The 18,961-nt window shown below is 34.6% G+C and overlaps 1 protein-coding gene across 4 annotated transcripts in view; it reads left to right on the forward strand.

The window, feature by feature from the left end:
* Sp1 overlaps window positions 1-18,961 on the forward strand; it is a 105,508-nt gene that overhangs the window by 51,041 nt on the left and 35,506 nt on the right. The window contains exon 1 of one of the 4 annotated variants that reach the window (XM_065360889.1): window positions 10,326-10,718. The exons of the other annotated variants lie outside the window; for them this stretch is intronic. Within the exon in view, the coding sequence (XP_065216961.1) occupies window positions 10,641-10,718 (78 nt within the window). The 5' untranslated portion in view covers window positions 10,326-10,640. Of the gene's footprint in view, window positions 1-10,325; window positions 10,719-18,961 lie in introns of those variants that run through there. 4 annotated transcript variants of the gene reach the window in all.

An 18,961-nucleotide genomic window follows, 5' to 3' on the forward strand; every position in this document is an offset into this window, starting at 1 on the left:
AGAGAGTGAAAGCTTTTGAAAATTTATGTTGAAGGAATGGAAAATACTTTCATCTGCAATACTTAACATGGCAATTTTCAAGTCTGGAGCTCTGAATTTCTTTAAAAAATTTCCAGAAGCCCTGGACTCTGGTATAGGCTCCTCTAGCCCCCTTCAGATTTTTTTATTTTTCGAATTGATGGAGGGAGGCACGGGTATTTGACATCACTGAAGTCAAGGAGAAGCAAGGGTGAAGAGAGGGGTGTTGAGCGTAGAACGATATCTCAAACAGCTGAGACGAATTTTTGAATCAGCCCGAGCTAAATCAGAAGAGTAAAAATTTTGAATTTTGGTGAAGTTTTGATAATCGAAATGACCAAAAATGTCAAAATTTCATTGATGCATGAACCTACAGAATCCATTGGAAATGGTTTCAAACTGTTTTGGACTGTTCTGGAGCCTCCAGTCAATGTTTAAAACTTGAAATTTCTACAAAAAAAATTAAATTCATTATTTATACCCTAATTTTAACATGCTGCGAGTCGATTAAAGTAGTTTAAGGCCGTTCTGGAGTCTCCAGAAATTTTTTGTAAATTCAAGTTTCCTAAAAAATTCCATAAGGTTTATCGAAATTTTAGCTCTAGAAAACGCGATTATTGCAAATTAGTGACCCACTAAACCGATTATACAAAATTTTTTCAGATCGGTTCTCCACATCTTGTTGCGTTTGTAGATGCTCAAGTTCATTTCGACAGATTGAGATTGTAGGTATGGCATAATTTTGGAAAACTGGAATCTCCAAAAAATTGCAAAAGGTTTCGACATGGTTTGAAACCATCTCCAATCGACTTAGGAGCTTTTATGTTGAACTTGGGGTATAAAGTAAATTTCAGCTTTCCAACTTCATTGAGTAAATTTTTGTGGAAATTTCAACTTTTTCAAAAATTTTTTGGAGGATCCAAAATTTCTCAAAATTAATTGAAAACTTTTTCAATAGATTTTGGAGATTGAGTAAGGCATGCCAAATTTCAGTATTCTAGCTTGATTAATTTTGAAAAAATTCTGATTTCTTTCCATTTGTGACTTTATTGATTTTTATAACCAAACAGAAATCGAAAACATACGTTTTATCATTTTTTTCCTGGTTTGGATATCTGACTTGCATGTGAGCTATTTGGGCAGTAAAATCAAACTCTGGCAAAGAAAGTAGGAAACCCCCAGAGCTCAAGTGTAGCTACTCTTATGGGTTCTTCAGGATACTTCTCTCAAAAATTTTTCGCAATAAAATTTTATCTGGCTAGAAATGTTTCTATTTTCCTAAAAAAACAGCCCAATTCGAATTAAACCATCAGATTAATTTAGTAGAACTTTCACATTTTTCCATGTCGAAAAAGAAGGTGTGTATTTTTGAACTCGAGAAGTCAGAAATCAAAAAATATATTCAAAACATACTCATACCTATACATAAGGTAAACCCGGGTGAGATGCCGCACCGGGAGAGATGCCGCACCTTCAATTTTAGTATGTTGGCAACACTGATTCGAAAATCCAACCGTGTAGAAACATACCTTATACCCAACTACCTTACATGCAACAAAAATATTTCGCCGACCTAACATATTTTGGTCTGTGGAAATCCTTGAAGTTGAAAAGTGATGAAATTTTTTGAAGAATCAATTTTCATGATTTTTAAAACAACAATTTTTGTTCAAAATACATTCTGAAATTGGTTTTCAAACAGTCCAATGGAAAGTACATTTAATATAGATTAATTTGAGCTATACAACTTTTTCAATATCAAATGATTTGTGAGATCAATTTACGAAAAAAGAAAAAGTCTCAAAATGGGAGAGATGCCGCACATGTGTGCAGGGAGAGATGGCCTATGAAAATTTCATAGTTATAATAATGCTTTTCATTTTTTTAATGGAATTTTTTAAATTTAAGCTCACAAGACACATCCAACACAGAAGACTACTTCTGTGACTTCTGCTCATCTCAAATTTCAAAAAAAAAAATTTTCAAAAAATTTTCAATTATTTACATGCAAAATCCCATAAGCCATCTCACCCATACACATGGGAGAGATGGCCAAAAAAAATTTTTTTTTATTTTTCAAAAAAATCGAAAAATTATTGACCAAAAAAAAAATTGTTCAGGGCCACAGGTACAGAACCTGTACGTAGTACTTTTCACGAAGTATCAAATTTTTTGAGTCATTTTTGCCGAATTTATGACGATTCTAAGAATGGTGCGTCATCTCACCCGGGTTTACCTTATTGCTAATGTAAAAAAATCCTGCAAGAAAACTACGTCGTTGGCCAAGACGAAAATTCCTTTACTTACCCTTTCTCTTTCTCTATAAAATAACCTACGAAGGATTATTCACCTCCTATCTCATTTTGGAAAATTAAGAAGAGATCTTTCGTTTTAAAATGCCACAAGAACAGTGGATCAATAAGAAGTTTGAAGTCATCTTCACTCGTACATTGTTTTTACTTGATGGATAATGCACCTAAATTGAATTTTTTCCTTGATGAGTTGACCCCACAACACGTTCTAAATTATTTTCTCACTATTAAGCATGTTGTCTTTGTTGTTTTTTTCGAAGAACTCATTAAGTACCTATAGCATATACGATGTTTCTTCTGATCTTCAGCATCTTTATTCCATTCATGCATAGGTTTAGGCATTAGGCCTATCTCATTCACATGATAGCTGAAGAAACTTGTCACCTTTTTGACGCACATTATCTTTTCAAAATTGGTGAAATTAATAGCTAATCAAAGAGGTATGTTCCTCGAAAAATATGGATGTTATATGTATCGGATACATTACAGTAATGGCAGGATGGCGGGGGGTCCTTATAAGCCCATTAATGAAGGTTTAAAGTTCATTTCACTTTATAACAATATCTCTCTCCAGTCTCCCTGTCATCAACTTTCTGGGCACAACTTGCTAAAAATATTCTAATGCTTTGATATATAAGGAAAAAGACGCGAGACGTAAGTATGGATTTAAGAGACAGACGTATGCCTGAAAGACGAAGTGAGAAATTAATATGTAGAGGAGTCAAGAATCTCGTATACGATCATTGATGACTCACAGAGAAATCTTCGTTATCATCAATCCGTATAGAATATCCCAACCTCAGGGAGAAAATATAAAATCAGTCCTTAAATACCCTCACAGCATCTATACCTACCTACCTATAATAATTGCACCTAATAAACGAATTTTCCTAATCTTCTTCCCATTCCACAACTTCGATCAATCCACCTTTCGAACACCTTGCGTGCCTTCACCTCTAATTGAAATTCATATTACGAAAAAAGTAGGTATACCTAAAGGAGAAAAAAATCCACGACGACCGAATCCGCATTCGATGGCGCCATCACAATCGCCATTGACAACTGCCTCTAGCATTTGTCCAAACAACCAAGATATCGCCAATTCTGCTACTTATTTAGCCAATTCCTCAAATACCTCGGCGGTCGCTCATCTGTATAACCGCAATAATTACACGCAAACCCGCATCTCGCATCGCGCCTTCAATAAACGTCGAACGAGTCAATTAGATTTTCCATGGTATCTACGCGAAAAGAAAAAAAAATGATAATAACCATCGTACTGTATACAATGAAAGATAAATTGTGAAGAACCGGCGCGATTAATTACTTTATTCATAAATAAGCCTCATTAAAGTTAAATTAATTAGCTCGAGTTAATGGCGTTGAAAGACTTCATAGTTTTTTCTTCTCCTCCCTCTATACGTATATTTCTCCTGCTGATATGGTTATTTTAATGAGGAAAAACGATTACACGTATAGGCTGCGTATAATTTTCAAAACCGTAATTATCGTGACGCCCTTTTCCCCCTTCTCTCTGGGGTTCTCTTTCAGTATTTCTATATATGGGCCATAGAGCAGCATTTATGAAAAGTCATTAGGATAAAGTACAACTGTACCAACTTATGTATGGCTGTATAGTCTACGTATAATATCCGAAAGACTAATAATTCAAGATTAAGTAAATACAATTAAGGTAAATATTTCAAATGTAGCATCATGAACTAGGTATATACAGATTTAGGTACATGTATCAGTGTAGCCATGTAAACAGCTAGAAATAAATTACAGACGATTAATTTGACGGCTATATGGTTTTAAGTATAAGGAAAATATTTAATCTAATACTTAGTCATTGTACCTATGTACTTTTATATGGTACCTATATTAGCCCATTCAATGTATCTCAACATACCTTATACACCTGATATCACATCGAAGGTAAAAGTTATACGTAAACGTGGCCTTTGGGGACGCTTTTTCACATCACTCTCTCATATTATAACGATTCAACTCGACTCATCAGGCCATTAAAATGCAATATCGCGTGATCCACTGCACAGAAATCCCTATTCTATACATTGTATAGAGTCAATCAAACATACTTTAAAGTTACTATTATATCGTCAATAAAATATCAAGAAACCACATGTGCATACGTATGATTTTCTCAATTCTTTCCATGTACCTCCTCATCCCCCTCTCTATTTCACTCCTCTACTTATATTCGTTTATCGTCGCTCAACAACCACAACAACAACCTTGAACGTATCCGCCAAATTGGATGAATGGAAAATAAAATTGAAATAAATCAATGAAAGCAGGAAAATCTTTATACTATTATACCAACAAGGGTCGGTCGCGAGAAAATGTATATACCCATTAACAGTAAATAACCGAGTACCTCTTAATGCGTTGGTCAGAATTTCAGAGTCAGACCAGCCGAAGGAAACATTTACACAATGACTGAGCGTATTTTCAGCACCGACTTCGGGCGCCGACGCTATTAAACGCCATCCTATAACCAACATAGGCTACACACTACTCGATAGTCGACGTTAATAAAATACATAATAACAAACATGCCACAGTGCTCACTGCCCCGTAACTTTCGAATCTACAAGAGTGTATTTTGAAAAAGTTCACGACCGTCTTATATTTTTCATTTTTTTCCCTGCTTTGACCAAGAGCAAAAAGCCTTCCTCCGTTGCACTCCGCCAGGTCTGGGATCTTTCAAGGGTATAGGGGTGGTTTTATACATATAAGCAACAATGAAGGAGATTTCGGCCAAAAATTAGAGGGAAAAAGTTTTTGCTTTGGCGAAACCTCGAAGGCATATATAGTTTGTATGACGACCTGGTTTCATCTTGTGTGTGTTTTACCTGAGGCAGTCATCTATACCAAAACCTTGATTTCATTACGTTTTCATAATTATAACGGATTTACATAAAAAAATAATCGAACTGATTTTCCTTACAACGTTTTTAAAATGCTAAAGGGATTGTAAGTGGAGGATAAGTATTCAGTATGGATAAGATTTTTGATAATTTACCTCCTCCCCACTTTGCCTCGCATTTATGTAGCATTTCCTGTTTCAATGAATACCGTTATGAAGGCCATTGCACAATTCTTTTCACGTTTTTATAAGGTCTGTTTTTTCGAATTTCATGATTGGATACCTATTTCCATATTCAAAGCTAAGAAGAGCAAGTTTTAGCTTCAAAAATAATGGTCTACTTCTGCGCTGAAAATGATCTGGCAACATTTCAAAAGTGATGCATTTCAATCTTCAAAAATTCGAAAACACAATCATCATCAATATAATCAATAAACGATATTTTCATCAAATAATTCCAAGTTCTACACTTGTGGTGGAAATAACAAATTATATACACAAATGCACTATACATCAACGCATTTTTCCCATACAAACATCATAGTCCCCTATTTGACCCACACGACCTAAGTATTCGATCCGCCTCCAAGTAACAAGCAGCGAAAACAAACGAAATGATGAAGTGTGAAATAAATTCAGAATAATTCGACATTATGTGTTCCCTCGTAAATATAATATAGCCTACATATTAAAGGCTTTGTTAATACCCGCCTGTGATAAAGAGGAAGTCGCAGCTCGCGGGGAGCAAATTATAATCGTATCTATCAATTCAATTGAGGCACGAGTGGGACAGAGTGAGAGCAAGGCAGGGATAGTCCATAGTATGGAAAAGAAGTTATCGTTATTGTAGGATATCAATTTTCCTAATTGTATCATGTGTAAAAGGTTATATAAGCTCAAGCATGCCCACTTCTTCTAAGGTTCATATGAGTTGACTTGAAAAAAAAATACATTGAAAAAGTCGTATTATTTCATCTTTAATGACTTTAATTGGTAGGTAAGTACTTATTCTAGTTGCAAGAAGTTAAAGTTGCAAAAAACTCGCGATTTTTACCAAAAATCACCAAAAAGTCATCAAAAATTGTCCCAACTCTAAATTTCAAAAACTTCTCTTAATTAGATACCTATTCAATGGCAACACTGTAGGTAGGTAGATATGTGAATGTTTTGATGATTTTTTTTAGCCAAATTTTTGTTTATTTTTGTATTTTTATTTACTTACCTACCAATTTTGTTGATTACTTTCAATTTGCCTACTGAAGTAGGTACTTCCTGTTAATGCCTATACTTAATGTACTCGTAAGTAGGCACTTACCTAATGTTTATTTCATTGAATTAAAGATGAAGTTTTCAATTTTTTCATATTTAGGTATTTAGTACAGGGTATGTATTTTGTACATTTTTTTGTCCCATGGGAACTAACTATTGAAAATTGGCCAAAAACTCACTAAAAAAATGTGAACTTTATATTGGAAAAGAAGTTGCAAAAGCTTGAAAAATATGGAGAGAGTTTTTTGTTTCCAATATTATTGGACTCCTTAGTTTTGGTTCATCCTTTATCTGTAAACTTTATAGGCAACCCGTTTTGTTTTTGTTTTTTTCATTAAAAAATGGGGGAAGGGTACTGAGAAAGCAGTCACAAAAAATAGGTCGCGAAAAGTCGCGATTTTTGAATATCAAAGTTTGGTGGACATCCTGTTTTTGTTTTAAGCATTAGGGTGGCGCATATTTCGAATGCTAACTGCAAAATTTGTATCAAGTTTAGAATCTCGACTGCAAAATCAATTATTGAAAATTTGTTCGAATTTTAATCCTTAAAAGCCCAGGCGAATCCTGAGATGTTATGTAAAAATGCTTTCAACTTCTTGAATTAAGATCATGACAAGTTTCACATGAATATTGTGAGATAATCCATTAATCCATAAACTAAGTAGGTATCTAATCAGCAATAATTCAGCATATTTATTTAATTTTTATTTATTTTCTGTTTCAGGTGAGTACAAATTTTTGTCATAAGAATAAGAGAAAACCATGTTGAGTAAGTCAATTTTGCTTATGAATAATTATCAAGTATAGATACTGTATATACTTATACCGACCTACTTATGCAAGAATCTCTGATTTTCCGATCTATGTCTTGATTTTTATCAATTTGATTAGGTACCTTCCACCATCGTTGGATGTCGTTGCTCTTACAAAACCAAGTGTCCTGTTTCGATTTCCTCAATTTTCACAAAGCTCGAGACTTGAGTTCTCTTGATCATTGAAAACTCTGTAGATAAAAAAACGAGCTCTAAAATTTATGAGATACTTAATATGTACTTAGGTACCACTTACCTGTGTGATACCTAGTACCATACAGAAGGCTCGCTTCGTTTGGGCAAAATCAAAAATTTTCCAAAAATTTTGTTCTGTCCTCTTTCAATTTTATTTTCAAAGACCAATAGCCTAAAAGAACACAAGAAATAGGTATATAAGTAAGTTTTTAAACAAGAAAAAATGCGCAAATTGTTCATTTTTGATTTCAGCACCACGGGACGAGAGCTGTGGGTTTGGGTTAGAAACGATTTTGGGATTGAATTTGTTTAGTTTTGTTCTTCTATAATTATTTTTATGTTGGTTTTGAAAAAATTGTATTTTAAGCCCAAATTGACTAATAGACCCTGCAAGGGCTGCAGGGGTCTAAAAAATGGGAGGTCTTGACATGGGGAATCCGACAGTGGAATTATGTTTTATGTTATGAATGCATATTCTTTTGCCTAATTTGTCGAGTAATTTCTATGTATAATCTGAAGGAATGATGATAAAAAAATGTACCTTACCTAAAAAGATACTTGATTAATCAAAAATTCAAAATATAATCAGGAGAAAAAAATCAAAAATTGAAATCTCGAAACCAAAACGAGTTTGTTTCAGTTGCGAGAATTTTGTTTTGAGTTTAAATCAGTTCCGGGATTTTTTCAGTTTTGGGATCAAGAAAAATAACAATTTTGATTTCGGGATGGGATTTGAATCAAGATGTAATTCGGTTCCAGTTTCCGACCCACAGCTCCGTTCAGTACAACCATGCAATAGAACAATTCAAATTTTTTATAATACCTACTTAATAGAAGCATTGTCCTCAGAAATTTTAAATTATGCAACATTTTCGTCTCCAAACCCCCCCCCCCCATTGTTTGAATCACACCTGGCTAATTAGGTACCGATTACCGAGTTGAAAAAATCCGAGTTTGAGAATCTGGGGTGAAAAGTTGGAAAAATTTCAGTTCACCTTCCCCCCTCTCACAAAACATTACTTCGTGGCGCCAAAGACAACCCTGCAAGGCTGCAACTAGAATCATTGAATCAACTCCCCAATTGGCACACTTCTGGTTAGTGGTTATACCTGACCAGTCATTTATGCATTATGCAGTCATGAAATTGCTGTTTAGGCAGTCATATACTTGCAATCTGACTACAATCAACCAATCACAATTAACAAGTATTTTTATGATATTCCAAGATGGCGCTGACTCGTCAGAAGACTGAAGTAAGTGTAGATCTGAGTCAGAGTGTAGAACCATAATCAGATATTGCCGTTTTGGCATAGTCAGAAAACACATTCTGACTGGTGGTCATATCTGCAGTCATTATAATATTATGCACTATCTGAAAAATGCCGTTTTGCCAACTGGGGATCCCATGAGCCGATTTTCATCATTTCTAGCCATTCTTGAGCTTCCAGCGTGATTTCTGCTCTCTCCTCTCTCTGAAATTTGTCTAGAACTTGAAATATGTAGTGGACCTACTTTCTCCACATTTTCTTCAAAAATGCCTCAAAAGAGTTTTTTCTGCAGAAATAGCTGAAATAGCTCATTCAGGGATTTTTTTTGGCTATCTGGCGATTAGCTGGCTTTTGGCTTACAAAAACAAAAGTACATGTGACCCCTCAAAATACTCGTTCTGATGCGTAAATGATTGTTAAAAAAGAAACAATTTCAGTTCTGTGGTATCAGTGAGTGTAAGATGTGAGTAGTGAGTAAAAAAACGTGAAAAAACAATTTTTTTGTTGAAAAATTTCAAAAATTTGAAAATTACTTCAAGTTTATTAGCTTTTGGCTGGCAATTTTTCATTAAACTGGCTTTTGGTTATTGGCTTAAATACCATTGGCTTGCATCAGCTATTGGCTTTTACATAGCTATTGGCTGACTGGAAATCCCTGAGCTCATTAATCATCAACAGTAGGTACTTACCTATACTAAGAGTCTAACAAAATTTTCTTTGGATTGTTTTTTTTTTCTTAAAGAAGTGAACAACTGGCTGGCCCATAAAACAATTTCATAGCACCCATGGCAATCATTAGGCTTTTTCTGAAAAATAAGGGGCTTTCCTGAAAATTTTTTTTGGAGCCCTCATCAAAGTTCTGCAATAGCACTTTCCACCCTCGGAGTGCCACTGAATGAAATTTTGCATGTATCGGCATAAGTAGGTATCCATATCCGATCAACAATTACAGTTTGACAGTTGACATTTCGCAGTTCTGCAGAACTCATGTACGTACCTATATGTCTGCAACATGCATAAATATGAATACCTTGTAAGTACAGGTACGAATCACACTAACATATGATAGGAAATGGAATAAAATTCATCGTTTCATTATTATACCATTAATCTTGCACACGATTGCTGGTAATAAACGGTAAAAACGATATAATTAAACGGTTCGCGTTTAAAAACCACACATTACGTTGTAATTACGCCAAACAAGACGCACGTCAAGTTGGAATGCGAGACTGCCGAAGCAGAGGGGCAGCGGGGGGACGCTTTGACGATATTTTGGCAACCACTGTCGGCGTCGTCGTCCACGCCGACAAAATTTTCTGTTACATAAGTATAGTAAGGTACGAGTACATCGATCGATGCGCGTCGCGATGTTTGGTGGCGCTGCCAAGGTGGGGCACTATACGACAACGATTCCCCTATTTAATTATACGCTAACGTATTGATGGGCGTAACGTTATCCGCGATTGGTTCCGGCTTCTGACCACGCCTCGCTGCCCGTACAGTACTCAACCCCCGGAACGTGTATCTGCGGATACCTAGGCCAAGAAACCAACACAGCGTAAGACTTCCAATTCCAGATAAACCAGTTCCTATCGCCGGTCCTTCAGATGGTTCGTTCGACAATGCGCGTCGCTATTATACTCATTTTTCTACTATTTTCATGTGTACCGTATCATTAAACGTTGAGGACAGTTTGAAAAGTGCACATTTGCGGTTATCGTCGCTTTTTATTATTGTTATTATCTTCGCGCAGAAGGTTTTTGTTTAGTTTCGATAAAACCGCGTATAATTATCGTCCGTTATTTTTATTATCCATTATTTTGTCATTGTTTACTATCACGGTCGTTCGTTTCTATGCTATTTAATTATCATGTTAACTACCGACTTGAATCCGAGCCGTGTCACCGGTCATTTTTACGGTTCTCATCAGTTGAATTTAGCCAAATCGGTAATTATACAGTTTCTTCTTCTTTTTCTTCTTCTTCGACTCTTCTTTCTTTCATATAGATAGATACCTGTGTCATAAAGATATTATATGGATAGTATATGATAATCTTTCAATTTTTTTTACTCAGCTTGATGTTTGCTCTTTTCGCCTTTTTACACTCGAATGACAATAGGTACTTACACTTAACCAGGTACTTGCCATTTTAGGTACTTACAATAATTGCATTATTTTTTTTATCATTCGTTAAATTTTCCTGAATCGCATCGATGACTTAATTTCACTTTTAAAATGGATTATTCCATTCGTGTCGCGTGTGTTTACGGTGGCCGATCGCGACATCAATCATCATCTTGATTATACTTACTTATAGGTACCTACCAACCCATTTAATTGATCAATCATCGTTATATATTGACTTTGGATTAATTCACCCAAAGCAACTTTTCAACTTCGTGTCGTGTGTGTATTGTAATTTTCATTAAGTTCAGTGTGGTCATCCTATTAACATTAGACGCGAGTTAATTTACCTATCTACATGATTGGTAGGTGTCAACGAACCCAAAAATTCAGTGTAGATATTCGTTGCTTTCTAATTTGCAAGCAATGCATATTTTAAAGAATTCAATTGGCAACGTTTCTGATGAGAAAATTACTTCGTGTAAGAGAGAATCAACCTGTGATGAATAATGGTTCTCGATTGTACGAGTATCTCCAAAAAAATTCCATTCACTTCCTGGATGTTTGCTCGATGAAAATTTGGTGAAAAAAATTCTTTCACAATAGCTCATCTGTTTCAATTTCAATTGAAGTTGGCGGAAATACATTTGGTGAAAGAAAGACTCTGAGAGGTTGGGTGAATGAACTTTATACAAGTCTCAGATTGAGAGCAGATGTATTCCAAGAATTTCTCCTGTAGTCAGCTACAGCCAATAGATGATGGATTTAATAGAAGATGCTGATAAACAGGTGTGCTTCAGGAGGGAGAGGGGGGGTCTGGAATGGACAGTGCCAAAATTTTGCATCAGTGTAAAAAATTGATGTCCAAATTATGGAGAAAGAGAGCCCTTCCGCAAAAAATTGTCAAGTTTTTTTTGTGTAAGAACCCAAAAAGTTATCTCAAAAAATGCCATGAATCGTGATCTTTCAATTTTGTTTGATTTTTTTCAAATTCTGCTCAAAAATCAAGGTGGGCTAGAATAGGACAGGAGAGGGGGAATTTTTTTTGATAAGATTCCTAAAACAGAAAAAAAGTAATTAAGCTGTCTATTTTGAAAAAAAAAACTGATAAAAAAAGATGTACCTACCCTAGTGGGAGAGAAAAGAAAGAGCAGCGATACCTACTTGATCATTTTTTTTTTCAAAAATGAAAAATTATGTTGGGGTGTTCTTCATTGAAGAAAATGTGCAGTAAGGGTAAAAATTAGTTCCATATCAAATAAAAATTTCCCCAAATGATGTTTTTTTTTTTTATTTTACAAAAACAATGTGCTCAAAATATAGATAGGAGGAGACAAAAGGGGGCAAATTGCCTTGGACCATGATTTTCTAGACGTCCTCAGGTGAATGAGTTTTTTCAAGATTCATTTTTCTTTTTGATAGAAAAAATCCAAGTTTTCCTTAAGCTAATTTTTATGAGTACCTATGAAGGATGTATAATTGAGTCAATTTCAACCACACTTGTCCTATTTTTCTCTTTTTCTCATTCAATTCTATACCATTGTATCATTTCAACATAAATTTATGGAACGTCTATTAGCCCAATTTTTTTCCCTCTTCCCAATCATGAAGTTATGCATGCCCAATGAAATGATTACCTAGATATTTCAATCGTTTTTGAATTTTTTTCTGTCTTGCAGTTATGCCTTTTAGAACATCCTGCAAGCCCTCCAAATTGATGTAGGGGTTTCAAATTTGGAACGTACCATGGGGAAATTTTACTGAAGTGCCTTGTGCAGGTTTCAAGCATCTAAACCTATTAGACCTCTTCTCCAGGGTGAAAAAAGTTTATTTTTGGGAAGTAAATGAATATTATGAGAGGAATAGCTCAGTTCATTGACATCTCTGTCGTATTTTCTACAAATCTACCTTTTCTTATTCTTGAGAATAAAACCACCTATACGTTCACGAAAATCTTTAATTAGACAAATAAATGACTGAAGCTCATTGTAAGGGATAGAGAGTCTAATTTCTGTAGGTACTTCTTCAACACTTAATCTGATCATTTTCATCACCTAAAGATCCTCTCTTAAATTACTTCCCAATCTGGCTTATTTTCGAATCATAATAGCACAACTTCTTTTGTACATCAAACACCTTATACAAGGCTCGTATTTTTAGGGTAGTCAATAAGGGTGCTTAATCTGAATTACACGTGAATCTACAATAATACGCTCATATTACGCAAATAATTAGTCGATATACCTATTTAGGAAATAAAAAAATACGAAGAAAAAAACCGCGCCGAAATCAGATCCGATACCTACCCTGTGAGGGGCGTTCTTATACACTGGTTTATTACCTTCGAGTAGGTATATGGTAGCTCGACGTCGAACCATTTAACTCCGTCAAAAGATTACTTTAATGGTTAAAGAATACACGGATTTGCCACCTGCTGACCATTTCTTTGAGTTAGGCTATTGAATTTGTACTATCTATTGTATTTGGATTAGCCAGGTACCCGTGAAGAGTTCTCTTTTCCACTTGAACGTATACTATACTATACGCACTCGCGCGCCTTTCAAGTGCCTGGAGAAGCGCCAAAACGTAAAAATCATCTTGATATGACATTCTTGAAAGATGCTACTGTGTAAACGTAAACGTAGTTCTAACTTATTTTCTTATATTTACGTGCCTGGGTACCTAGAATTATGAGCAGACGAGATTATAATCCAGTTAACGTATATACTTAGGTAGGTATTCAGATTCGCATCTCTATGTGTGATTTGCAAGGGTCAGTGAGCAAGAGGATAGAATTAATTTTCATCTTGGTTAAATTCGTTTTGACTCTGCTGTAGATTCTTCGTATATTAAAGGGTGAATACGTCTGAGAAAATGTCAAAATGACACGTGACAAGCGTGATCTAATTGTGTCACTGTCTCGGTGGGTGGTTCGTTTGACGTATTAACGAATTTTCTCTTAACCCTATTAAAAGTGATTATTTTATGGTTATAGAAGGGGTCGATTGAAATTAGCATTGGTTTTTGGGGAGATCGTTTAAATTGTACGAAATTGAATTATTCTATAATGTAATGATTTATGCGCGTATTATAAAAATACTTAATCCTTACTTACACAGTTTATATGTATAGTCATTTTTAAAAACATGAAGTGTAATTAGCTATGCATTTTTATTCTAATAACTTGCCTATTGTTTTATGGAAATGATCTTGAAACATTGTTTCACCCAGCGAAGGCTATATACGAGTCGACTTTCATCATATTATAGGTAGAATATATACCTAGGCACTCGTATTTGCCAGTCGTGTGATATTAATTCACTGAAACGAAGGTTTTTTTTTTTACAAATTATCCATGCCGAAACAAAATATGTATACACTATACAGCAATCTGACCATGACGTGTCGATATTTGGGTAATTTTTACGCATTTTGCACGAATTAGTTATTCGCAGAAATAAATACTTTAATGCTTTTACCCACCTCTACCTCATACCCCTACGTGGTACTCGAGAGAATACGCGAATCGCATGCTTTTACTAAATTTACCAGACCTTAAAAGTTGAAACACACAGAAAAAACCTTTTCATGCTACCCAAGGACCGAACCTCTTGTTCGTTTTAATTTTGTTAATTAACTAAGTATAAAAAAATTATTACAGCGAGCACGAAATTTCAGCCGTTTTTTTCAGTACCTACGTAGGTACCTAGATATGAGTTGTCCACGCATATGAATTTAATAATTGCTCGAATTTTTTAAATTTTGCCCTGTTGGTGTTGCGGTAAATTAATTTAATGACGAGAAATTTTTTTTTACCGAGCACGAAAGTATTAGGTAGGTGCCTGAGTAAGGAGTAATTTAAAACTTTTCGCATTTTCCTTCCTTTTTTCGAGCTTTATTTAAATTTTTAATTCGTTTAGTTTTCTTTTATGCAATTACCTATAGGTGGGTAGGTAGGTACTCGTAGTTTTTATGAATTTAAACTTTGAAGAGATTAGGCTTTTGCTCGGATAGCTCAAAGGTATAATAAAGGTAAAAATAGGATAATAAGGGAATGCGATAGGTAGTGAGAAAATATTCTAGTAGGCACTGTACGAATGTTTCGTTTTTTAAATTCAATTCATTTTTTGCAGGTGCTCAAGTTTATTTTATTTTTTCAAAATTAATTTTTGCTATTTGTGATAGAATCTTGGATATTTTAAAAAAATGATTAGATTCTCGGATGTTTTTTATTCGAATTGTGAAGTGAGTGAAGAGTTTCTCCTCCTCCCCCCTTTTGCAGACAGGTTATATAGTGCAATCTTTGTGTTCAGTTGTATTCTGAGTTCTTCAGTTTTATGTAGTTAAATCATTCTTCTTATCAGTTATTACGTTATCAATCAGTGTCTCTATAATTGAGCCTAAATTACGATTTGAAATTTTAAGGATGTTTGAATGAGGTTCAAATCTTTTTCAATTTTTTCACCTCAGGATGGCTGGTAAAATGAGACAAATACTTATCTCAATTCAAATATAAATTGAAAAAAATAATCGAATTCTCACATTTTTAAACCTATTACTTACTCGTCGTATTATATTTTTAAGGAAAAATTGAAATTCATGAGATTGAGATGTTTCAACTTATATAATTAATTAGGTAGGTAGGTACCTATAGGTGGTTATTTATGAAAATCTCTTTTCGGAAGAGTCTGACCTCAATCCCCATCTATAATTGGAGAACTGAACAGTACCTCCTGATTGCAAAATTCTTCTTCACGTAGGAAAAATTGGGTTCATTGTTAAAACAATACTTTCAAAATTAATGTTGGTTTTTTTTTTGGCAAATTGCAGGAAACTGTTAACTTATTGACCAAATTGAAAAAATATTTTATTTGAAGCTTGGAATTTTTTAAAAACACAGTTTATTAGAAAATTACGATTTACTGCTGCTTATTATTTGTGCTGTAGTTGATCAAGTACATATTTCAAAAGTGTTTGCTTTTTTCCCATCCACATGAATGAAAAAATTTGTAACAAATAAATGCTGAAGTGTGTAATACCAAATTTTTGATTGCTTTAAATTGTATTTCGAATTATTATTCCAGAAATTTTGCCCTAGCTGGCTAAAGGAATTTGCATGATTGTCCTTTTCTTCCATAAAATAACAATTTTTTTTCAAATCAGGTACTTACCTAATACCATACTCGATTGTTAGTAGATCTACATACTTTGAAATTATTTTCAAAATTTCAATTCTACCTTAATTAAGTAGTTTTTATGAGCATTCTACTCATGTTATAGAGAGAATTTCCCTGATAGTTGAAAAGCTAATTTTTTGACCAATTTGTAAATTCCATGAAAAATTTGAAAGCTCATTGGAGGATTCGAAAAGGTCAAACAGCGATTGTCTTCGAGACGGGAGACTGCGTCTGACAGTAGACACACCAGACGATATCTTGCCAAAAAAATCTATCGTTATAAAGTGTACTTTCTATGAAAATTCTATTTTTTTACATTTTCCAAAATTTATCTACAAATTGGTCAAAAATGAATTTTTGAACTGGCACTTCTGGAATTTCACAGTAACCATTTGAAATGGTCGAGAAAAAGGCAAATAAGCACTGACCAATGTTATCGGACCTAAAATTCATTTTCACCTCCTGCAAGTGATTTGAAATTTCTGGAGAAAATTCGAAAATTCGTTGGAGGCTCCAGAATGATCCAAAAGTAGGTTAGTAGTTTTTGATGTGATATTTAAAGGAATTATTCAGATTTGTTCACTTTGCTCGAAAAAGTGTTCATGAAAAATTATAAAAATCACCCTTGAAACAGCTTTCTAAAATTTTAAAAATTGGTCAAAAATTAAAAAATGAGTTTATGAAGGTATGAAATTTGATTACCGGGGGTCTTATCTACGATCTTACATACAATCCAGCTACTGGTTCAAAATACCTATCCTATATGAAAGTTGTTGATAAGGGCAATTCATAAAAAAATATTTAAAAAAAATCAAAGCAGGTAGGATTAGAATTTTTATTTGATTTAAAGGATACTTACTTTCAAAATCACATAAATTCTCAAAAAAAACTTCGACATTTTTTTCTGAAATCAAATCTAAGACTCGTGAAAAACGTAATTTTGATCATCGATACACTTTTTTGACCCTTACCCTTATTGTCCTTCTCCTAGATGTAAATAGGTAATTGCGAATATCTTTTCACTCAATACATTTCAGTTCACAAAATCACTCGCCATACGAAATTCACCATCCCAAAATCTGCTCTCAATACACACTTTAAGAACCACTAACCGTCGCATCATTCAAAGAGCAAAATCTTTCACAGTCTGTCGTACATTCCCCACGTGATGAGTTGATCCCAGCAGTTTTCAACAATTACCACTTTTATACGTGCACTTGATTCTAAGATAGATTAGCTCTGCATGTGATCGATTGCTTATTCCGTCCTGCTCCTTTGTATAGTCCTATATGTTGAATACGACCTGTGCGAATTTATGTACCGGTACACGAATCGAATCCTCTCTTCTTGTACGCTCGAGAGCTCGACCTCGATCGTAGACATCCTTTGAAGCGAAATTTTTACCTATTTTTAATCCCAGTGTACAGTTTCAGAGACGTGATGACTGCTGCTGACGAGACATGTCTAGAATCAGGTGCGAAGTGTAAAATGTTAAGAGTATAGGTTTATGGATTTTGGGATTTGTAAAAAGAGATGCTGATGAAGTTGTCACGAAAATTTCGTGTACCTACTAAATAGTACATGAAATAATTATACTAATAATCGCGATTAAATTATATGCTAGTAGGTGTGAATCTAGCCTATATGTGTCTGTAAATATGTACCTACAGTTCTTTAAAAAAAAGAGGCCGTTCATATCGATTAACCATTCTTCATTCGAATTAATAAATCTTTCAGAGTGGTGATAGATGTGTCTGAGAAATGGACAGATTTATTAAGACAAGACTGACTGTAGTGACTTATCGATATGTGTCTATAAATGTACGATCATAACGTTTCTACAGTAATGCATCAAATACTCGCGTCTGTTTATGTAGGTATTACGCGATGTAATTGGCTACACACACTGGCATATATATCTATGATGTAAATTACACTATAATTTCGAGCTTAAAATGCCCCGCGTAAATTTATATATTAAGCAATAATCATATCGTGATTTAACACCGAACGTCCTCTACATCTCGCCATGTCCGCGTTCTTCCACCAGCATTGATTTATTCGAGGTAATAAAACCAGTCACTGATAAAAAAATCTAGGGTCGGAGGTTGCATGCGTTTTTTTGGGATATTTTTTTCATTCCAAAAAATCGCCTCAAGTTGAGTTGAAAAAAAAAACTGTACATATTTAGCTGTTTTCCTCTATACGTGTACATATAACCAATGCACTCGACACGCAGTCTAACTATTGAATATGCCTATAGATATGAGGTATATGCAACAATGTCACCTCAACTCGTATCACCGCCAAACATAATTTCTGCATCATTCACCTCGTCTCTTACGTCTGTCTGCTGGAAGGATAACAATTTATACACATAGTGGCCGGTATCTTTTGCAAGTGTCAAAGATCGTTTCACGTACGTAGTATCTTTTGAAAAATACCAAACGATTCGCAGCAGGGGATCCGATCCCGGGGAGGTGCGGACACATGGCTCACCGCAGGGTATCACGACCTAGAAAGAAAATACCGCTAGCACCCTCATAATCGCACCGAACGCCGAAAATTTGTTACAGAAATGCAAGAAAACGGAACTATTCGTCATTCTCTTATTTCAACCGGTTCTGGAATTTTTATAGTGTATTCTTTTTGCCTTTTTTTTTTTATTTTTACTGCCGACATTTTAACGCGTTTCTTAATAGCATAAATGTCTCATAAAAAGCGCCATTATATGGTGGAAAAATAGTCGTTTATAATGTTTGCCTTTTGCTCTTCTCCGCCGCTCTGCCCTTCTTGTTGTATGCATAACGCCGGCCAATGCATATGGCTAGATTTGTTCGTGTCGGCTATAACTGTTCTCTGAAACTGCTGCAGTTTCTGTTCCTCTTT

Source organism: Planococcus citri, chromosome 4, assembly GCF_950023065.1.
Source record: "Planococcus citri chromosome 4, ihPlaCitr1.1, whole genome shotgun sequence".
Lineage (NCBI taxonomy): Eukaryota > Metazoa > Arthropoda > Insecta > Hemiptera > Pseudococcidae > Planococcus > Planococcus citri.